This window comes from Schistocerca gregaria, chromosome 2 (assembly GCF_023897955.1).
Source record: "Schistocerca gregaria isolate iqSchGreg1 chromosome 2, iqSchGreg1.2, whole genome shotgun sequence".
Lineage (NCBI taxonomy): Eukaryota > Metazoa > Arthropoda > Insecta > Orthoptera > Acrididae > Schistocerca > Schistocerca gregaria.
In genome coordinates, this window is record NC_064921.1 from 706,914,487 (window position 1) to 706,935,435 (window position 20,949).

General features: G+C 44.7%; 1 protein-coding gene across 1 annotated transcript in view; it reads left to right on the top strand.

Annotated features, from left to right (window-relative positions):
- The first annotated feature begins 2,597 nt into the window (after positions 1-2,597).
- The window catches only part of LOC126334818 (ribosomal protein S6 kinase alpha-5-like), a 389,839-nt gene continuing 371,487 nt past the window's right edge, over positions 2,598-20,949 (top strand). The window contains exon 1 of the mRNA XM_049997461.1: positions 2,598-3,906. Within this exon, the coding sequence (XP_049853418.1) occupies positions 3,633-3,906 (274 nt within the window). The 5' untranslated portion in view covers positions 2,598-3,632. The remainder of the gene's footprint in view (positions 3,907-20,949) is intronic.

The window sequence follows — 20,949 nt, forward strand, 5'->3', positions numbered from 1 at the left end:
GTGATCTTATGAGTATCATGACAGAAGATTCATTACTGATGCAGTTCTCCGACTATCTATTGGAAGATTATATTGACGAGGAAATTGCATGTTTCTCGCCTTCTGTTTGCGCAGACGAATCCTCTGCGCTTTGGAGAACGACGAACGCATGCGAGAGCTTTCAATCTAGTTTTAATTCACGTTTTGAATCAAATCAACATTTATAATTTTGTGAGCACTTTGAGAAGAGTGCAAACAAACGATTACATTCGACTGAATAGTGTTGGCTGCAGTTTGTTACCAAAAATGGACAAGAGAACCAGAGAGCTGGAAAAGGCGGTGTGCGGCCGAACTCAGTCTCTTTCTGGGAGAATCTTATCATAACGTTACCATCCCTGTTTAACCCTTACAGACCCTCTGGCTACAGTTGTGTACATTAACTTTTACTGTGTCTTAGCTGCAAAGGAAACATCTTTCCCAATGGAAACCTGAGGTACACACTTGTGAATGTTCAGCCTTTTCATCATGCGCAAGTGCTGCCAACTGTTGGGCATCACTATGAACATATCAGCAAGTGGCCGTAGCAGTGCGCAGCAGCTCGTGAGCACCGGAATATACGATCGTGGTTGGTTCTCTACAGTCCAATGCATAACTAAATACTGGTGTTGTTTTTTGGGCAGTAATTATTGAATGATCATTTTAATGTTGATTACAATAAAAAATACTTTGTAATTAGTTATTTTTGTCCATAAAATGAAACCGATTGTACAAAGTATGTTTTGATACGGGTACATATTTTTGTATAAACCTTGCATCCCACAGTCATTATAAAAACATCCTTCCTCCAGAAAAAAATTCAAGTCTGAAAGGGTTAAATGCAGATGGTTGCAAAAGTGCCACCTACTTGTTGTCCATTTCCCAAAAAACAATCCTGTACCAGAAACATCAAGTAAATTAGTAATGAAAGCAGCGCGTTCTGTAAATAAATCCACAGCACTGTCGTTAGTTCTTGTTTTTCTAGCCTTATATCCTTACATCACTTCGACTAAGTATACTGCGGCTTCCCTCTAACAGTTAAGTGCATACTGACTTTAATAGCTTACGCTGCTAAACAGCAGTCATTCGGAAGGGAAGCTACATGTTAATGTGCTGCTGTCGTCTACATCGTTAGGGACAGAACAACAGTTTTGTCGTCATGAAAAAAGAAGGAATTCATCCACAGTTTTGTTGTAGCAATATTTACGTCATTTACCGGAAGTGTGTTCCTTGAATACGAAATGTCTAAAGTAGGATACGTTCCGCTATGTCTGTAGATCCCACTTTTTCGGAATACGCCGACCTCAAGGTCATTAGCTCAGGCTCTGACAAGGGATATATATGATAGGAAAACCGCCGTGATCTTTTAAAAGAACCATCCCGGGATTTTCATTTAGTGAAAGCATGGGAAATGTAAATATTAACAACCTTCCTCCCGAATGACCCTAGCACCTTACCCTTGCACAACCTCACTGAATAAACTACATAGACGCAGTACAGTAATTACTCAGACAGTTTTACTTTATTTAATTAAAAACTGTTAAGAATAAAAAGTTCATCTTTCACTTCCTTACGCCACTTGAGCAGTATTCTCAAACCGGCGATGAAAATTAATTTTAACGTAGGTCATAGACGGCCATCTGATTATCAGAACGGTAGCCTTTTCTTTCATTCGTATATGCTCCTTACTACACTAGAAATTAAAACAGAATGGAATACTCTTCCATCTATTAGGCCTACTTCTGACAGTATCCAACGAGGCATTGTGTGAGCCCATCGCAACAGCGCATAACGTCACCGTATTCCAGTACTATCCCACCACTTAACGATGCGTGAATTATCGTAGTAGCCAGTTTTTCCAAGCGTCTGCTTGCGTGTTTAGATGGTTTTCCGTTATATCCGTAAAGTAAAGGTGAAGACTGGGATGACGAAGCTGGCTCTCGAATGAACATGGTCGAAACATTGTCGCCTATCTGGCATAATGAGTACAGGCAGTTTTATTGAACAGTGAAAACTTACCTGTTTAAAATTACTACAAGATGGGAGAAGAGAACAGCGTGATTAAAGAGCACATCAGTTGAGAAACTGCTGCCCAAACAGTATGTTCAGAACGCTTTATCCAGTGAGCATTTTCAAATGGACTTGAACAATAATCTACTGCAGTTCGTCGTTTCCTCCGTACTACCGTGTCTCAGTATCAATATCCCCCTACGCCCCTGTGCCAGTTGTTGTGTTATCAGCAAGTTGTATCGTCCACATTGGCTATGCGAATGACAAACAAACGAAGCGCCCGAGAAATCCACAGAGTGCAGGGAAGCCGTCTGATTATTTTTGTCTACAGTAACAGCTGTTAACAATACTTAATCGGGCTGAGCCGTTGATTTCCTTTACTTCTTCAGTTATGTCTCTGCAGGCAGCAAATAAAAGCTGACAAAGCGCGCACGGCAGGAGCAGACGCCAAGTCGACTGTTATTTACACGCTAGGTTTTTGCTGCGGCAAGGTTGGCGACGCTGGAGAGTTGTGGTGGGGGCAGCTATGGCGTCCGGTAGTGGGGGAGGCCGTCGCTTGCCACTGCGCATGCGCAGTGTGCCGCCCTTTCGCAAGCTGTCGTGAGCGAACAGCTGATCGAGTGCTGGACTCTGATTAGTCGCTAGCCGTCCGCTGAGACGACAACACGTGCAGCGTGAGCGCTAGCGTCCGCTACTTCCTTGTTGACAACAGCGACAGCTGTGGAACTACAAAAGTCGTTTTGACGAATAACAAAAGGAACGCCGTCTGTGCCTCTCAACTACAACGCCGCCTTGGATTACAGTGGTTTTTTGTTCTTTGTTTGCAGATTGTGATTATTAGTGAAGTTTCATTTCGTTTACGATTTTTGTGCATCACGCTACGGAACTGCGTATCATTCTGACCTGTGTTTTTGTGTGCCACTCACAGAACGTAAGAAGTAGTTCTGTGACCTGAAAAGTGATACTTTGCAGTTGAAGGAGAAAGTTTTGGATCCAGCGGATGGGAGTTTATTTCTTGCCTCGTTAACGGACAAGTGCGGAAAGGAGTATTGTTTTTTTGTGTTCCGAGGATAGTGTTCGCTTGGATATTTTCGCGTCTGTATTGAAACTGTGATTTCGGCAGTTTCGAAGTTCTGAGATTTGATTTGTTTAGTGCGACTCCGCTGGCGGAAGTTCTTGACCTACATACTGAAGACTGATTCTCAGACCCGGAGCGATCTGATTTTCTCCACCCGAGTGAGACAAAGTATTTTTGATAGTTGCGCACTGTTACACAGTCGCTAGTGGAACATTTTTCGTGCTATTGTGGAACGTCCGATGGCAGGCTGTTTGATACTTAGTAGTGTGATTTGATCTTTTTGTGTTTGTACATCAGTGGTCGAGAGGTGCCGAACTGTGACTTGCGAAACTGTGATTTTGTGGAAGTGCTCGGCACTGGACTGTTTGACTTTGTACCGCGGTTTGTACGCCAGTGATTTCTGAGCCAGGACAGTCCGGTAGTCAAGCTGGCCTGCGCCAAAGTACAGAGCTATGCGGGCAGTGCTCCTCGCACACATCGAGTTGACTCGCGATCTTCGCCACTTTGCGTGACCTGTGACGGCCGTCGTATGCCTGTGACGGTTGACACTGCTGCTGCGACGGCGGCGGAGAGTGGCTGTTCGGCCTCTGCCGCCATGGGTGTTCACAAGAACACAGAACACGAGAGCGGTTACTTTGAGGACGAGGAGATAGACGACGACACGGAGGCCGCCATTCGCGAACGCATAGGCCGCTTCCTGAGTGCGACGAGGGACGAGGACGAAACGCCCCTGCCTGGGTCGCGGGCCGACGCTTCCGCCGCGGGCAACGGCGTCGGCGACACCAGGACCAACGTGTCTAACGGTAAGTTCCCGCACGAGTCCTTGCTTATCTCTGCGTGCTGTTAGGAATGTGTCTGCACGCCTGTCGCACAACCGTCGGTATGGCACTTGAGCCTGCTCGCTAGACAAGCGACTAAGTAGATAGTGTCCGCGTGGCGCAGTGATTAAAATTACTGAGCTCTTTGCGAACAATGAGTATGGTTTGCAGCCCCCTTCGGATGGCCCGGTCTACTGAATGGTACATGGAGTTGCTGTAGGTTAATTAGCGGGGTGTTCCTACAAGGAAGCGAAGACCGATTGCTCCATTTCGGCTAGGATTTGATATACTGATTGCGGCCAGAGAGAACTGTAATCCATAGTGTAGCCCGAGGTGGAGTTGGATGGTAATGATTTGGTTGTTAGATGGCGAAACCAATGAATGCGAATTCCAAGTAACTGTTGTGTAGTAACAGTACGATGTGCAGCGTGCTGTAAAGCTTCGTTCATGCCATGTGTGATGCACTGTTCCAGATTAATTCTGCAAAGAAAATTCATAAAACTTCTATATTGGACAAGTTTGGGGCGAGACTTTTTATGGTCATTGTGTACATATATTGTATACAACCTACAAAATAATCATGATTTTTTTTGGGGGGGGGGGGGGAGGAGTGGAGGTACCTTTACCTTTCACCTTTTCTTTCCTTCCTTTTCCCTTCATGTGGTTACCGCCGCAGTCGTGGAAAGTTTGTGAATGGGTGACATTTTTAAACTTTGTATCGATATTTATGAGGCATTTATCGTAACCTTATTTTGTTTGCGAACTGGAAAGAACGTTCAATGATAATTTTCGTCGTCAGTCTTAAATCTCTCACTTTATTTCTCGTAGACATTTCGAATCACGGTTTCTTAACCGGTTTGGCCCCACATGGCGATGGGAACGTGTAAATGTCGAAGTGAGGTAATAAGGAACAACACATCATTAGATACACATTGATATCGTAATGGATTTCCCGTGTCGTCGCTGCAGTTGTAGCTGCTCTTCCAAATGTATCATGCCGGAATTTACCGTTTACTTTTCCGGTTTCACTCTCGTGCTTTTAATATAATAAAGTTGTATGCGGCCATATTTTGACGAACATCAAAGTGTGGGCATTACGTCTTTTTGTGTCCGCTACCAATACGGCTGTCACTTTTCGTAGACAACAGAGAGCAAGTTTGTGCTTTTAACAAGAGGAAACATTACAGACAGATGAGCCATTGGCTTTTGGCTTGAGGATGTCACGTGTTACCTTTTTGGTAGTATTTTTGTATCGTCTGCGCTGAGATATGGGTTTCGTTATATAAAATTTCGCTCGTAGTAATAGTTTTATTTGTATCTCATTGTACTGTATTCGGCACAACGCAATCGTTCTTCCATTTTGACGTTTGAGAGTGGGCCAGGTTTTTGCCTCGCAGAATGCGTGACAGATAACCAGCAAGTTCTAACTTGTGAAACTGTGTGCAGTGCACAGATTCAGGGGGGAAAACCTTGACCATACGATAGATATTTCATTAAGCTTTGAAGCCTATAGTCACAGTTATTTAATAAATTGGTATCGGGGCCCGGGTCTTTAAAATAAGGCGTCCAGGGTTTAACTCAAGCGTGAAAGTTCGATGCGCCTCCCAACGTGTGTACGCCGTGTCTGAAAGACCATTGTAAAACCGTGGTATAAATTGTGTACCGTTGTATTTTGAGCATAGATTTTCCAAATCATGCCTTCCATTTGCTGTGAGGAACGATTGCGTTTGCCACCCTACACTACAGCTGTTCAGGCGTTATGTTTGCATTAGTGATCCCTAACCATAACTATAATACGCGAGGCAATTAGACATTTCACTCAAATTTGCTGTGTCAGCTACAACTAATTTCTCCATCCGCTCTGTGCTCTGTGTACAGTTCGGGCTCCTCCACCTTGCTATAGTTACTGCATTCTTCTTATATATATGAGGGATTAGTGATATCTACATTCCAGTCAGCTACTAAGTGTTTGGTTCCTCACGCGCTTGCTGCTTGTTTACCTACGGTAATCAGTGCGTCGAAAGAATGTTGTGTGCTCTGTGCTATCAAAGAAGTTCGCCACGTTAGATCAGATTTATGAATCGCTTTCTCTTTTTCTGACCGTTGCTGTTGGATGATTTACCAGTACACGTCTTTTTCTTTCCACTTTTCTTTGTAGGCTGTCCGTTGCACCCAAGTGACAAGTTCTTAATAGTAGTGGCGAACTTTTCGCTTGTCGCTGAGAGTAAGCTAGATCGATGTGCTATTGCTCTGTGAGATTTCCTGGCTTCTGTTATTTCCGAAAATTTTCTGAAGCTTCTGTTGACACCTATATCTGATCATTGCATAACATTGTCTCCGTGTTCTATTTTGCGGGCCCATCGTTCTGTGCGTATATAGGTATCAGTGTGATAATTTCGTAACTCAGATATGTCGCTGGATGTTTCAAAGTAAAATGAAGTTCCGGTCCTGCATTTAGTTCTTCAAGCATGGAAGTTAAAATCAGAAGGAAAGCTACGTCTACGTTGTAATTTGTTCAACCTCTTGTTCTGTTTGGATATTTTGGGTTGAAGTCCCATAGTAAAATTGAGAAAGGGTGCAGCATTCTCCATCTGTCGAGGTGGTTTTTTCGATTTGGTAGTATAATTCGAGTCCAAGCTTAAGAAGGTGATAGGAAGAACTCGTGCTACTGTCATTGTGCTTTTATATTCCAACGTTTTTCTTTTTTAACGCAATATTAGCTATTTTATCTTATTGGGGTAGACTCTGGACAACGGCTCTGTAAATTATAGAAACTCGATTGCTGTGCTAAGAATATGACTTCTGTCGTTACACATTTAGCGTGTCGAAGTTAATTTCATTTTCTGTATGGAATGAATAAGTTAGCACTATGGTTTTTAAATAAATTGTCGCGTAAATGTTGCTACTTCCAACCAGATGTGAAGGGCACTCATGTTGACGTGTGTAATCTGTGTTGCACTTACCTAGACTGTAGTAGCAATCATCTTGAGATCACTGCTACATAGATTTAAATGGGGGGGTGGGGGGGGTGGCGTACACTCGTTAAACCACGCAGCGATGACCTTCCCGAAGTTGTCTGGCACGTCTTTCCTCTCAAACTACGTTCGCCTGTTGCGCGTCGTGCGTCAGCTGCGATACGGCGTGGAGCAAAGCATCAAGACAAAGTGATCCGCGAAATAATAAGAAAAAGGGAGGGGGGACGTGGAGAGACAAGCCATCTACGTTTCGTTTCCTCAGAGTGCGTGAGAAGCCAACGGCTCGAGTGTCCTCTATAGTACTGTTTTCGCGTGGGCGACATGCCCTCGGTTCGTCTGGGCTGCGGCCTTAGGTCAGCCAAACACAGTTGTGCGGGGTAATAGATTAACAGGGCGACAACTGCTCGGAACTAATTTGCTGCATGGGTATTGATTGCACGCTAACCGGCGCGTAGCACGTTTCGCCCTGTGTCAGCAGGCGCTGGCGGTAATGACAGGGGTGCCCTCGCCATGGGAGTCCGATGGCATTACACTTCCCACTTAGCCCTCCCCTCCCACCTCACCCCTCCTCTCTCTCTCTCTCTCTCTCTCTCTCTCTCTCTCTCTCTCTCTCTCTCTCTGTGTGTGTGTGTGTGTGCTTTACGATCTCAAAACGTGTTTACTATTGCGTTAGTCGTATTCCATGCACACCAGAAGAGTGGTCCGAGAGATGTCTATTAAGTGCAGTACAGTGAAAACACGTAACACTGCTGTACTACAATTCCAATTCTAATTATTCTTTAACGTAAAACATTAAATTTAATAGTTAGCTCGAAGATACTCTGAGGAATTGCCTAATAGAAAGCTCTTTAATTTAAACTGCACTACGTTATCTACGTACCATTTAATGAGCCCGGATAGCTTGTTGAATACCTGTGCACCCATGTCTCTGACTCCATTCTGTACTGATGTTAACACCTTGCGGACTTCCTAGAGGTTGCTTTCGGTACTAGATTTACATTCATGGTTTTCATTATTTTTCACTACTTTTTTGTGGAGAGAGAATTATTGAATGCGACAAAGGGCATTAATGGATATTCTGAATTTAACGCCAAATATCATTGATGTAAGAATATATTACGCAAATGCTATCCCCGTAACATGAATTCTCCCAGGAAACGGTTCTGTACCCCATTAGTGAACAGAAATATTCAGGATGAACTAGTTCCTTTATTTTTACTTTAGCAATGGCAATAATCATAATTACTGTAATCATAGCTACATTAAAATTCTCCATTAATTGTAGACAGTGGGTTTCAGAGTTGAGATGTACCTGTAATCTCAAAGATTTACCTAACACATTCCACTTCCTGTATTTCATTGTTTGAGGAACTTATTTTTGGAGCTTTTGAGTTACATGGGAAGCGCGGAACTGTGTGTACTGAATCTTCCCAAATTCGTTGATCATCTACTTCCCTTGAGATGTCCGCTTTAGAGTATTTCATTTGGTGCCTTTTTAGTAAGAGGACTGGTGCTCTATTTTTATTCCTTAACCGGGCTAACGGAAACGTCCGATTCCATCCGTATGCTTTGACCAATGACGTCACCAATATGGTGGAAACGACAATTCAGAACTCTCATATCGCGAGTATGACGTCATGAAGTAAACATGACGGCAAAACACAAAAATAGATCGAAAAACCATCAAACATATATTCCTCCAAAAATATAATGAAACTAACGGGAGAAGTGGGGAAAGTTGGGTGTTTTTGGGTGGGGACAAACTAAAAATAAACAGACGACACTAAACCAAACGATAAAATAAAACAACCACAACCTTCCCAAAATCAACTAAAAACAATGTCCACTGGAATCGAACACTTCCCTTGAGCTATATAGGTCAACATAAACTACCGATACCAAATCATAAGAAACAAGACGGCTCGAAATGGAACCTAGGTGGAATGACAATCTGATTGAAACTTCCTGGCCGCAGGGTGAAAATTTCATTGTGGCCGAGCACTGATTGCTTCCAATTGTTATCCATTTGACATGGAACTGATACACATTGCTTTCTGTAATTCACATAAGATAAAAATCATGAACCTTGTTTGCCTACTGTTCCTTAATGCTTTAACTTTCGCAATAGGATACCCTAAGTCATACAGTCAAAAGCCTTGGGCAAGTGGTTCCTCAACAGTCAGCTACTGGAACCACCAAAATAGGTGTACAGGACAAGATCAATGGTCATGTCGCTACTTCCAATTAGTCCGTTTCCTGTCTAACAGACGAGTTTGTGCTAATCACGCTGTGATGCGGAAGCATGTTTAAAATGCAGCTCCTCGGTGTAGACGACTTGAAAAACGATGGGTATAAGGAATAGGCTTTAATGCATTATTTCCTTAGTAGTGTGGTGCCGAAATCTCAAAGTAGATAACTTTATCATAAAGCACATTTTGTTTCGGAGCAGTGTGATGGTATCCTGGCGCAGTTAAGCCTTGTAGGTTATCTACGTAACTTCTCACGTTTGTGTGCAGAAACAGGCCGTGTAATCACTTTAACTTCCGTTATTTGTTGTGGCCCTGCCGTGGAACCCTCGTATTTGTTTGGCAGTGTGTCCCCGATGAGCGTGACTTGATTTTTTTTAGGTAGAAACAGTTCGACCACCTTGTAGGTTGAGTCGAAATATCACAGTTCGAACTGGAAAACTACCAAGATCTCTTAGTTCATATATTACATCTGTGTGTATGTAAACATTGGTATCCGATTTTCCTCAAGTGTTGTCGACGCCGGCTCATTTCCACAAATAGACTGGATCAAATCCTCGGTCTTCACTTATGAGGTTTGCTGTACTGTACAGCATGTTTTTGGATGTGTAACGGAACTGAACATCCCATGTCTGGACTTACTGAACGAACGTTCCTACGAACAACCTGCATCTCAATAGACATACCTCGCCGACAGTAGCATATACGTCAATGAACAGAGGGCACAGATTTGATTGGTACGCCGGCAAATATCGATGTGAATTTAAGTCAGATGCTGTGCTTTCCTCGATGTATTTACTTCGTTTCTTCGTCGAGCTCTCTGACAAAGTGCATTAGTAGTATTTAACAGGAGTTTCTGTGACATTTTCCTCCGTCGGTTAGTGTTAACAATTTTATTCTCCTTGCGGTGATTTTAAAATGGTACTTTCCGCTGAATGAAACACTTCGCCAACCTCAGTGTTCGGCGATATTGTCTAATTACTGGTTCCATAGCCAATCACTGGCCCATTAATTAGTTTACTCTTCGTGCTGCGAATAGTAATTAGGTGATTGTCAGCATCCATTATCATGAACCCCAATATAGTTAGTGGCCCAATACACGTAACCAGCGAGTTGCGGTGCAAAATCACCTGACTGATTTCAGAAGTATTTGATCGCTTATTTACATCTCTCAACGTTGGATCTGTTCGTCCACTCAGTTTCTTGAGGTGCTCTATGGAAGGCAGACGACACATTTTACATATTAAAGTTTTGGCTTTAGAAACTTTCAAGAAATTCTTAAGGCTAGATTTCTGGTACCATAGAACCAAATCACTAACCTGATGTTTAATGAAACAAGATTAACAAGAGTGGCCCTTTGAAAGTAATCTGCTAGGGCCAGCTTGTCTCTTACTCGATACGCATTTAATATCTCCCTAGATAGTCTGGGGTAATTATAAGCGTTTTTCGACGACGTTTTCCACGATCGTACTATACCTCAATGATCTGGGCTGGTTTATTGTGTCTTTCCGACAGTGATTGGACGCAGCTCCCTCTCTCTCTCTCTCTCTCTCTCTCTCTCTGTGTGTGTGTGTGTGTGTGTGTGTGTGTGTGTGTGTGTGTGTGTGTGTGTGTAAACACTTACTTAAGGCAGTGGAAGAGACTGGCGGATGTACTCGGGAGGAAGTCAACAGTATAATGAAGTGGTTTGGAGTTCATCTGGGAATTTAAATTGTAAACTGAAAAATAAACAAGCATAGAATTGTCTTCTACTGCCAGTCCTGGTCTGTAATAGTGAGCAGCTGTCTTTACACGCTCAATATTCCTATAGTTTTAGTTATATGTTCACCTGAACATACGGCTTTTAGTGCCACGAAACCGGTAGTGGTCTAAAAAGCACAGGACTAAATAAAGCTAGAGCGGTTTAGTTGTGTCCAAGATGTTAACTCAAAGCTGTGGTTGCCCTACTTAAAAAGTTGTATGCAGTCAGATGAGAATCGCTGAAGAGAAGACAGTCTTTTAGCGAGGCACTATAGCGAAAATTTAGAAATCTGCCTTTGAGACTGGCTGCAGATCTATTCTACCGCCGCTAACGATTATTTCGCGCAAAGAACAGGAACATAAGATGAAGGAAATAAGGGCCAGTACAGATGCTAGTAAGCGGACAGTCGTTTTTTCCTCGCTGTGTTTGTCAATGAAACACGAAAGGAAATGATTAGTAGTGGTACGTGATACACTTCATCATTCACCATACAGTGGATTGCGGAGTATCTTTGCAGATGTACACGTACACTGAAGCTCCAAATTAACTGTTATTGGCATGCGTATTCAAATACAATGATATGTAAACAGGCAGAATATGGTGTTGCGGTCGATGATGCCTATATAAGAAAACAAATGTCCGGCGCGGTTGTTATATCTGTTACTGCTGCTACAATGCCAGGTTATCAAGATTTAAGTGAGTTTCAATGTAGTGTTAGCGCGCGAGCGATTCAGACACAGCATCTCCGAGGTAGCGATGAAGCAGGGATTTTCACGAGTGTTCCGTGAATATCAGGAATCCGGTAAAACATCATGTCTCCAACATCGCTGCGGTCGGAAAAGGGAACCTGCAAGAACGGAACCAACGACTCTTGAATAGAATCGTTGAACGTGAGACAGATGCAGCTCTTCCTCAAATTGCCGCAGATTTCGATGCTGGTCCATCAATATGTGAGTGTGCAAACCATTCAACTAAACATCAACGATATGGGCTTTCGGAGCCGAAGGCCCACTCGTGTACCCTTGTGTACACAAAGCTTTACGCCTCGTCTTGGCCCGTAAACACAGACAATGGACTCTTGACGAGTGGAAACATACTGAGTGGTCAGACGAATCTCGTTTCAAATTGTGTTGAGCGGATGGACGTTTACGGGTATGGACACAACGTCATGAATCCATGTACGCTGCATGTCACCAGGAGACTGTTCAAGCAGGTGGGGTGTGTGCAGTTGGAGTGGTATGGGACCGTTGATTTGTCTAGATAAGACTCCGACAGGTGACACGTACGTAAGCATCACAGTCTGATCACCTGCATCCATTCATGTCCACTGTTAATTCCGACCGACTTGGGCAATTCCATCGGGTCAGTGCGACACCCCACACGTCCAGAATTGCTACAGAATGGCTCCAGGAACACTGTTGTCAGCTGGAATACTTTCGCTGGCCACCAGACTCGGCGGACATGTATATTCTCAGTATATCTGGGATGCATTGCAACGTGCTGTTCAGAAGAGATACCCACTCCTTCGTACTCTTATGGATTTGTGGACAGGGCCTGCAGGATTCATGGTGTCAGTTGCCTCCTGCACTACTTCAGAGCCCGCCGTTGTGGCCGAGCGGTTCTAGGCGCTTCAGTTCGGAACCGCGCGACCGCTACGGTCGCAGGTTCGAATCCTGCCTCGGACATGGATTTGTGTGATGTCCTTAGGTTAGTTAGGTTTAAGTAGTTCTGACAAGGAGACGGCACGACCGTGAGGTCGGGGATTTGTCCGAAATTTTGTGTGGTGAAAGAGGACCCCTAACACCACAAGTGGTTAAAATATTAGGACGCGGTACTCGGAAAATCCCGGGAAAAATCGATCCAAAGTGTCTTAGGTGCGTTATGAGTATAAACTGTTGGTCCATTGCCGAGCCACCGCCTGCCTTAGATGTTTAGGCCTCGGTGTCTTACGCCAGAGGTCTCGGGCTCGATTCCTCCTCCGGCACTTTTTTTTCATCAGTTTCATTTTGTTTTGTTGTTCCACTAATTGTTCAGAAAGTTTTCCGAGCCTACATTATCTTTAACAAATTACATTATTGAATAAAAATTATTTTCTTTTTGTCCAACAACATAATTCATGGCGGTGCGTTTTCCATTTTTAATTGTAAATTATATGAGGGGAAACATTGGGTTTTTAACCAGAATAACTAAGTCGATTGGGAAACATTTAGTGTTTATACATATAATTATAAACAAGAACCGCAGAGGTAATTATCGTAAAAACAAAGAAATAATTTTTCCCACAGCTTGCGCAACATATAAAGGGCATTTTTTTTTTTTTTCAATGACAGGGCGTTCGCGATAAATCTGTACAAAAACATGCCCCATTGACATTTACGAAAAAGTTTGGAGTTTCTGATAATTTTGAGGAAAACCAGGCATATTGAATCACGTCTCGGAATATTTTGTGACGATAATTGACGGTGAATTATAGTATTAATTATTATACAATCTTCCCGGGAATTAATTTCACGATTCTTCTGTAAGAATGCGCTGCAATTTTGCAAGCAACAGAAGGAAAAAAAAGTGCCGGAGGAGGAATCGAACTCGAGACGTCTGGCGTAAGAGTCCGAGCGCTAACCATGTAACTCAGACGGGGGATCGGCAATGGACTAACATTTTATACTCACAAGGCTCCTAAGAAACTGTGGATCGATTTTTCCCGGGATTTTCCGAGTAGTGCTTCCTAACATTTTAACCACTTGATGTGTTAGGGGTCCTCTTTCACCACACAAAATTTCGGACAAATCCCCGACCCCACGGTCGTGCCGTCTCCTTGTAAGTTCTAGGGAACTGATGACCTCCCATGGTGCTCAGAGTCATTTGAACTACTTCAGACGTTAGTCGAATGCCTGCCACGTTGTGTTGCGGCACTGGTAACCTGCGGGGACGCGACACTATATTAGACTTCTCTGGCTCTTCAGTGTAGATCTCTCAAGTGGCTCTTTTGCGGAACCGTGTTTACTGGAAACGTTTTTGCTTCTCCTATGTTGTACATTCACTTTCGTTAGTTTCCGCTGTTGGCATACTCTCTGTAGAACAGCATAGGGAAGGTACCGGACGACTTTTATGACGCGCTCGAGACTACGCTTCACCTTGTTCCTTCATAACGACGCGCGGGTGAAGCAAAACAGTGTTCCGAAAACACTGCGCTGTGGCGGCAGCCGGCCGCCAGCTGGCGGCTTGTCAGTGTCGGGCGCGTCTCCCAGGAATAGCGGGATGGCATTGGCGTGCGCTGCGGCCAGTCTCGAGACCGCCGCCGCCCCGCCCGTATCTCGCGTCTCCGCCTCCGCCGCCCGCCGGCCGCGTATCAATGGGGGGCGTGCCCCTGCACCACCCGGCACCCGCCGCCGCTGTGCGTACACGGCGCTTCAACCCCGCTATGGCTAGAAGTCGGGGGATCCACGCAATGCGCAATACTTTGCTGCCGCTCTACTGACTGCTGCATGACACTTCAGACGCACTGCAGTGAAGGTAACTGCCTGCTGCTACTTTGTCCCTGCGTGTTTCGTCGTCTAGAAATAGTCCGCCTCCACCATGTTGTTGTTCTGGTCTTCAGCCCTGAGACTGGTTTGATGCAGCTCTCCACGCTACTCTATCCTGTACAAGCTTCTTCATCTCCCAGTACTTACTGCAACCTACACCCTTCTGAATCTGCTTGATGTATTCATCTCTTGGTCTCCCTATACGATAATTACCCTCCACGCTGCCCTCCAATGCTAAATTGGTGATCCCTTGATGCCTCAGAACATGCCCCACCAACCGGTCCCTTCTTCTAGTCAAGTTGTGCCACAAACTCCTCTTCTCCCCAATTCTGTTCGATACCTCCTCATTAGCTATATGACCTACCCATCTAATCTTCAGCATTCTTCTGTAGCACCACGTTTCGAAAGTTTCTATTCTCTTCCTGTCCAAACTATTTATCGTCCATGTTTCATTTCCATACATGGCTACACTCCATACAAAAACTTTCAGAAACGACTTCCTGACACTCAAATCTATACTCGATGTTAACAAATTTCTCTTCTTCAGAAACGCTTTCCATTCCATTGCCAGTCTACGTTTTATATCCTCTCTACTTCGACCATCATCAGTTATTTTGCTCCCCAAATAGCAAAACTCCTTTACTACTTTGTCTCATTTCCTAATCTAATTCCCTCAGCATCACCCGACTTAATTCGACTACATTCCATGATCCTCGTTTTGCTTTTTTGATCTCCATCTTATATCCTCCTTTCAAAGCACTGTCCATTCCATTCAACTGCTCTTCCAAGTCCTTTGCTGTCTCTGACAGAATTACAATGTCATCGGCGAACCTCCAAGTTTTTATTTATTCTACGTGAATTTTAATACCTACTCCGAATGTTTCGTTTGTTTCCTTTACTGTTTGATCAATATACAGATTGAATAACATCGGAGATAGGCTACAACCCTGGCTCACTGCTTTCCCAACCACTGCTTCCCTTTCATGCCCCTCGATTCTTATAACTGCCATCTGGTTTCTGTACAAATTATAAATAGTCTTTCGCTCCCTGTAGTTTACCCCTGCCACCTTCAGTATTTGAAAGAGAGTATTCTAGTCAACGTTGTCAAAAGCTTTCTCCACGTCAACAAATGCTAGAAACGTAGGTTTGCCTATCCTTAATCTTTCTTCTAAGATAAGGCGTAAGGTCAGTATTGCCTGACGTGTTCCAACATTTCTACGGAATCCAAACTGATCTTCCCTCGAGGTCGACTTTTACCAGTTTTTCCATTCGTCTATAAAGAATTCGCGTTAGTATTTTACAGCTGTGACTTATTAAACTGTTAGTTGGGTAATTTTCACATCTGATACACCTGCTTTCTTTGGAATTGGAATTATTATATTCTTCTTGAAGTCTGAGGGTATTCCGCCAGTCTCATGCATCTTGCTCACCAGATGGTAGAGTTTTGTCATGACTGGCTCTCCCAGGCCGTCATACATTTTTAAAATACGGTATGTTTTCGAACTGCTGTTTTTAGCGTCCAACAGGACCGCCAGGTGTACGTTATATATGACTCGGATTGGGTGGCGCTCCCTTTTGTGTCTGTGGCCTCCCCATTCACAGAGGGTAGGCATTTGGGAGAGAGGGCGAATTCTTCTTGTCCTGCCCTTTCAGTGCCACCGCGTTGAATGGCCCTCTATTCTGTCCGACCTTGAAAGCCACTACTGGGTGACGTGACCCAGTAGCTGCTTGGTGTGCTCGGGTCAGAGGGCAGACGTACCACCACGTGTTATTTGAAGGCGTAGTCCTTGCACTCTGGTGCATCCGGTGTTCTTGCATTGATCCTGCGCAACGTAAATAAATCAGTTTCCAGAGAATATAGTACAATCAGCCTCCGTGGCCGAATGGAAAAAAAAGTGGTTAGGGTCACACCTACGTTGTGGAAGCACTCTGGTTCTCTTCCGGTACACTGATTTTTTCAGAGCTATGGGTGTCTCGAACGGGTCCAATCAGCCTCGTAATACCGAATAAGGAACTGTTTGAATAAGGAAGAGGCAGCATCATTTGGATTTTCCTACTGTTAATTAACGCTGTAGGGATTGGTCACATGCTCATCACACGTCACATGATCGTATCTCCTTGTAGGCAGCAGTCGGAACAGGCCTAAGTGGTGTTACAGGTTAGCTTTCTTCTTCCGACAGTACACGCCGTTTCACTAAAAATGGTTCAAATGGCTCTGAGCACTATGGCACTTAACATCTGAGGTCATCAGTCCCTTAGAACTTAGAACTGATTAAACCTAACTAACCTAAGGACATCACACACATCCATGCCCGAGGCAGGATTCGAACCTGCGACTGTAGCGCCTAGAACCGCTCAGCCACACTGGCCGGCGCCGTTTAACTACATTGTGGTAGTTTAATCCATGTGTATTGCCAATATTCGTTACTGCACATTTGACTTCCGCAAGCAGTCCTTTCGACAAGTGAGACATCCGAAATGCCACATGGACCAAGTACATCCTTCGGTTTATCTTTCGCTTTTCACACTGTATACGAGCTCACTACTGAATGATGAATAGGAAACGGCTGACCGCAACAAGTGTGCTCCTTCCAAGTGACGCGTTGCAGTAATCATATTCAGCTAAACCACAAAGACGAGTAATTAGGAAAGTGCAATAGTTGACACTCGGTGTCCACCCAACTTGCGTATTGAAGACCTTTATAAAGTGACTGATTATGTAGACTTCGGCTACCGCTAGTATAAGCTGCTTCCCAGATACTTGCTGTCTACTCACACGGGAGGCACTTGCTTTGTATCTCTGGGCTCCCTGTACATGTTTGGCAATATTTGGGGCAAAAAACGAATTCTTGCCTAGATCTGCTGACCTTTATGGCGAACGGAAAGGCAGGTTGGGTTGTTAGGATGAGTTACCTGATGCTCTGAAGTATTCTCTCGACGAGCAGGATGGACAGGTACTGAACGAACTGTTTCTCTGTATATTCTTCCCTAATCCGTAAACTTGTCCCCTATCCATAAAGTTGTATCACACATCTAAATCTCCACATGCACACATATTCCGTAACCGTATGGTGCGTGGGGCAGGGTATCTTGTACAGCTACTAGCCATTTCCTTCCCTGTTCCACTCGCAAACAGGGCGAGGGAAGAACTACTGTCTATATACCTCCGTACGAGCCTCAGTCTCTCTGACGTTATCTTCATGGTCTTCATGCGAAATGTATTTTGGCGGTGGTAGAACCGTTCCGCAATCAGCGTCTAAATTTTTCCACTAGCACTCATCGAAAAAAGTCTCCAGGGATTCCCGAAGCTTCTCCGTAATACTCGCATTTTATTCTAACCAACCGGTAACAAATCTACACGTGAAGCTAGCTGCTATGCTTCATACCATCTAGAAATTTTGTCTAAGTTATCTTGTATCATCCTATAGTCATTCAACACCTTCTCGTACACCACATCATCATGAGCGAACACCTGCAGACTGCTGCTTCCTCTGCCTGACACATCATGCATGTATATGGGGAATAACAGCGCTCCTATCATACTTCCCTGGGGCACTCCTGACAATAGCCTTGTCTCTGAACACCCGCCCAAGTGTCGCTGTGATGCATGGATGACAGTGGTCCATCTTCTGAGGGACTGCCCCCGTTTTAGCCCCCTTGCGGCAGTCCTTTAATTCTAGGTGACGATGCCTCTGTGGTTGACTCAGTTTTGCGTTTTATCCGTGCAGCTGGGTTTTATCACTCACTCTAGTGTGGGAGCTCTTGCATGATTTCTCAGGCTACACCCACTCCAGCGACTTTTAATTGTGACGTGGATACCAAAATAGTGTCTTTTATGGTAACAAGTTTTGTTGGTAGCTTTACCAACGCTTCCCAGTTGGAGGTTCTTCGTTTGTGGTTGAGTGCTTAACCTTTTACCTGATCCACCAACCACTGTAGTCTGCTTTAGTCTAGTTAACTATTTGCTCTGCTCCTTTTAAGTGTCCCCTATTTTGTGTTATTGCGGTATTCATTTTAGCTCTGTACACCTTGGTGTTCCCGCCCTTTGGGTGCAGAGGTTACGCTTTTACTGTATAGTTCTTTTACTAGTATGTCTGTTTGGAACAGGGGACTGATGACCTCGATGTTTAGCAGTCATCAAACCCCAAAACCAACCAACCAACCAACGTTGTCTCTGAACACTCGCCGCTAGGAGGGTCCAAACAAAGTGGCACGTTCTATTTGCATATCAACAGTGGGCTCCGTCATTCTCTTTTGATTCCTGTACTTGTTTCTGCGAAAAGAGCTTCTTCAGAACTAATACTCATTTAATCTGCTGGAGCAACTGACTCGTAATTCCCAATGTCCCGTCGTTCGCAAAACCAGAGGCGAACTCTGTCTCGCTGTGTGGCGAGCAGTGTCCCAGCAGTGTTCGGAGCAACTGCCGTTTGCTTCTAGGGTGAGTACACTTGTTCGCGCTTTGCTAGTCGGAGATGCGAGCTTCACGTTCTGCGGAAGGCCCCGAGAAGCGGCGAGTTCGCACACTGTAGGACACTTCCTCGGCCTCCGGAATGCGCTGGCTACGCTACGCTCGCCCTACGCAACGCCGTGGCCGCGGTGTCGTCAGGGCTGCCGGTTGCCAACCCACTTTCTATTTCCGCCAGCCACGCGGGTGGCGGCCTGGCGAAATTTCTGCTCGTCCTCACGCTTGTTTTGTTTTCCGCGTTCTGCCTTTGCTTAATCGTGTGTGCCCGTTTCATCTTCGCGGGACTTCGGTTACTGAGCTTCATGGCGCTAAATTAGCCAGCTAATTTCCGTTGGTCTGTCATTCATTAACGTGATAAAAAGTGAAGGGACAACGATATGCACGTACACACATGGCTGTAGTATCGGGTAAACTAAGTACGAAAGGGCAGTGCATTAGCAAAGTTATTTGTACGACCAGTCTGGATGTGGTTTTTAAGCGGCCTCAAATGGTTCAAATGGCTCTGAGCACTATAGGACTTAACTTCTGAGATCATCAGTCCCCTAGAACTTAGAACTACTTAAACCTAACTAACATAAGGACATCACACATATCTATGCCTGAGGCAGGATTCGAACCTGCGACTGTAGCGGTCGCGCGGATCCCGACTGTTGAGTCTAGAACAGCTCGGCCACTCCGGCCCGCTTATTTGTACTCATCCTATTCACGTGAATAGGTTTCCGAGTGATTACGGCCGCACGACAGAAGACTTTCAACGCGGAATGGTACTTGGAGCTAGACGCATGGGACATTCCACTTCGGAAATCGTTAGGGAATTCAGTATTTCGAGGTCCACAGTGTCAAGAGCGTGCCGAGAACAGCAAATTGCAGACAGTACCCTGACCACGGAAAACAATGTGGTCTACGGCCTTGACTTACTGACAGAGCAACGGCGTTTCCTTAGAATTGTTAGTGTTAACACACAAGCAACACTGCAGATATCACTCGAGGCGTACAACCATCGCATCTATTACGACAGTGCGGCAAAATTTGATGTTAATGGGCTGACACGAGTGCCTTTGCTAACAGCACGATATCGCATGCCGCGCCTTTCCGGGGTTCGTGACCATATCTGTTGGACACTAGGCGACTGGGAAACAATGGCCTGGTCAGATGAATCCTGATTTCAGGTGGTAAGAGGTGATGGTAGGATTCTAGTGGTGGGAGAACTCGGACCAAGCTTGTGGTGGCTCCATAATGGTATGGGCTGTGTTTAACATGGAATGGACTGGGTCCGCTGGTCCAACAGAATCGATCACCGACTGGAGTTGGTTAAGTTTAGCTACCTGGAGAGCATTTGCTGTCATGCGCCGTACCACCGGGCCACAATTGCTCGCCACTGATTTGAACGAAGTACTGTACAATTCGAGCGAAAGATACAGCCACCCAGATGGCCCGACATAAACCTCATCGAGGATTTATGGAACATAAGCGAGAGATCAGTTCGTGCACGGTGTCCTGCTACGGCAACACTTCCGTAATTATGGTCGGCTATAGGTGCAGCATAGCTCAATATTTATGCAGCTGACTTCCAGCGACCTGCTGAAACCATGCCACGTCGAGATGCTGCACAATGCTGAGCAAAATAAGCTCCAATACAATATGAGGAAATATCCCGTAACTTTTGTCACCTCAGTGTGTGGTGGTATAGCTACAAACATATGAATCAGTGGCACTTCATAATAGATGTTCTGCCTACAACATTAATTCGCTTGAGAGCGAGTCTTAATTTTACACGAAACGCAAGCCTTACAGACAATGCACGTCGGTAATCCTGTGTGCTGTCATTGTTACAAAGTCTTTTTCCAGCGTATCTAGTATTATTTCAGTTGTGAATAGCAGTAGCCTTCTATTAAAGCATCCCAACATCTGTTATGAAAACATCATGAGCTTCACAGACAGCTGCGTCCGACAGCATAATTTCGTGCGGCTCAAAGGCCACGTGCTGCAAATCCTTTCACTGGAAACCACTTCAGCATCTTGTGTGTCCCTAAACAACCTGGAAAAGGGGACCTACAGTTTAACGTGGAATCCAAAT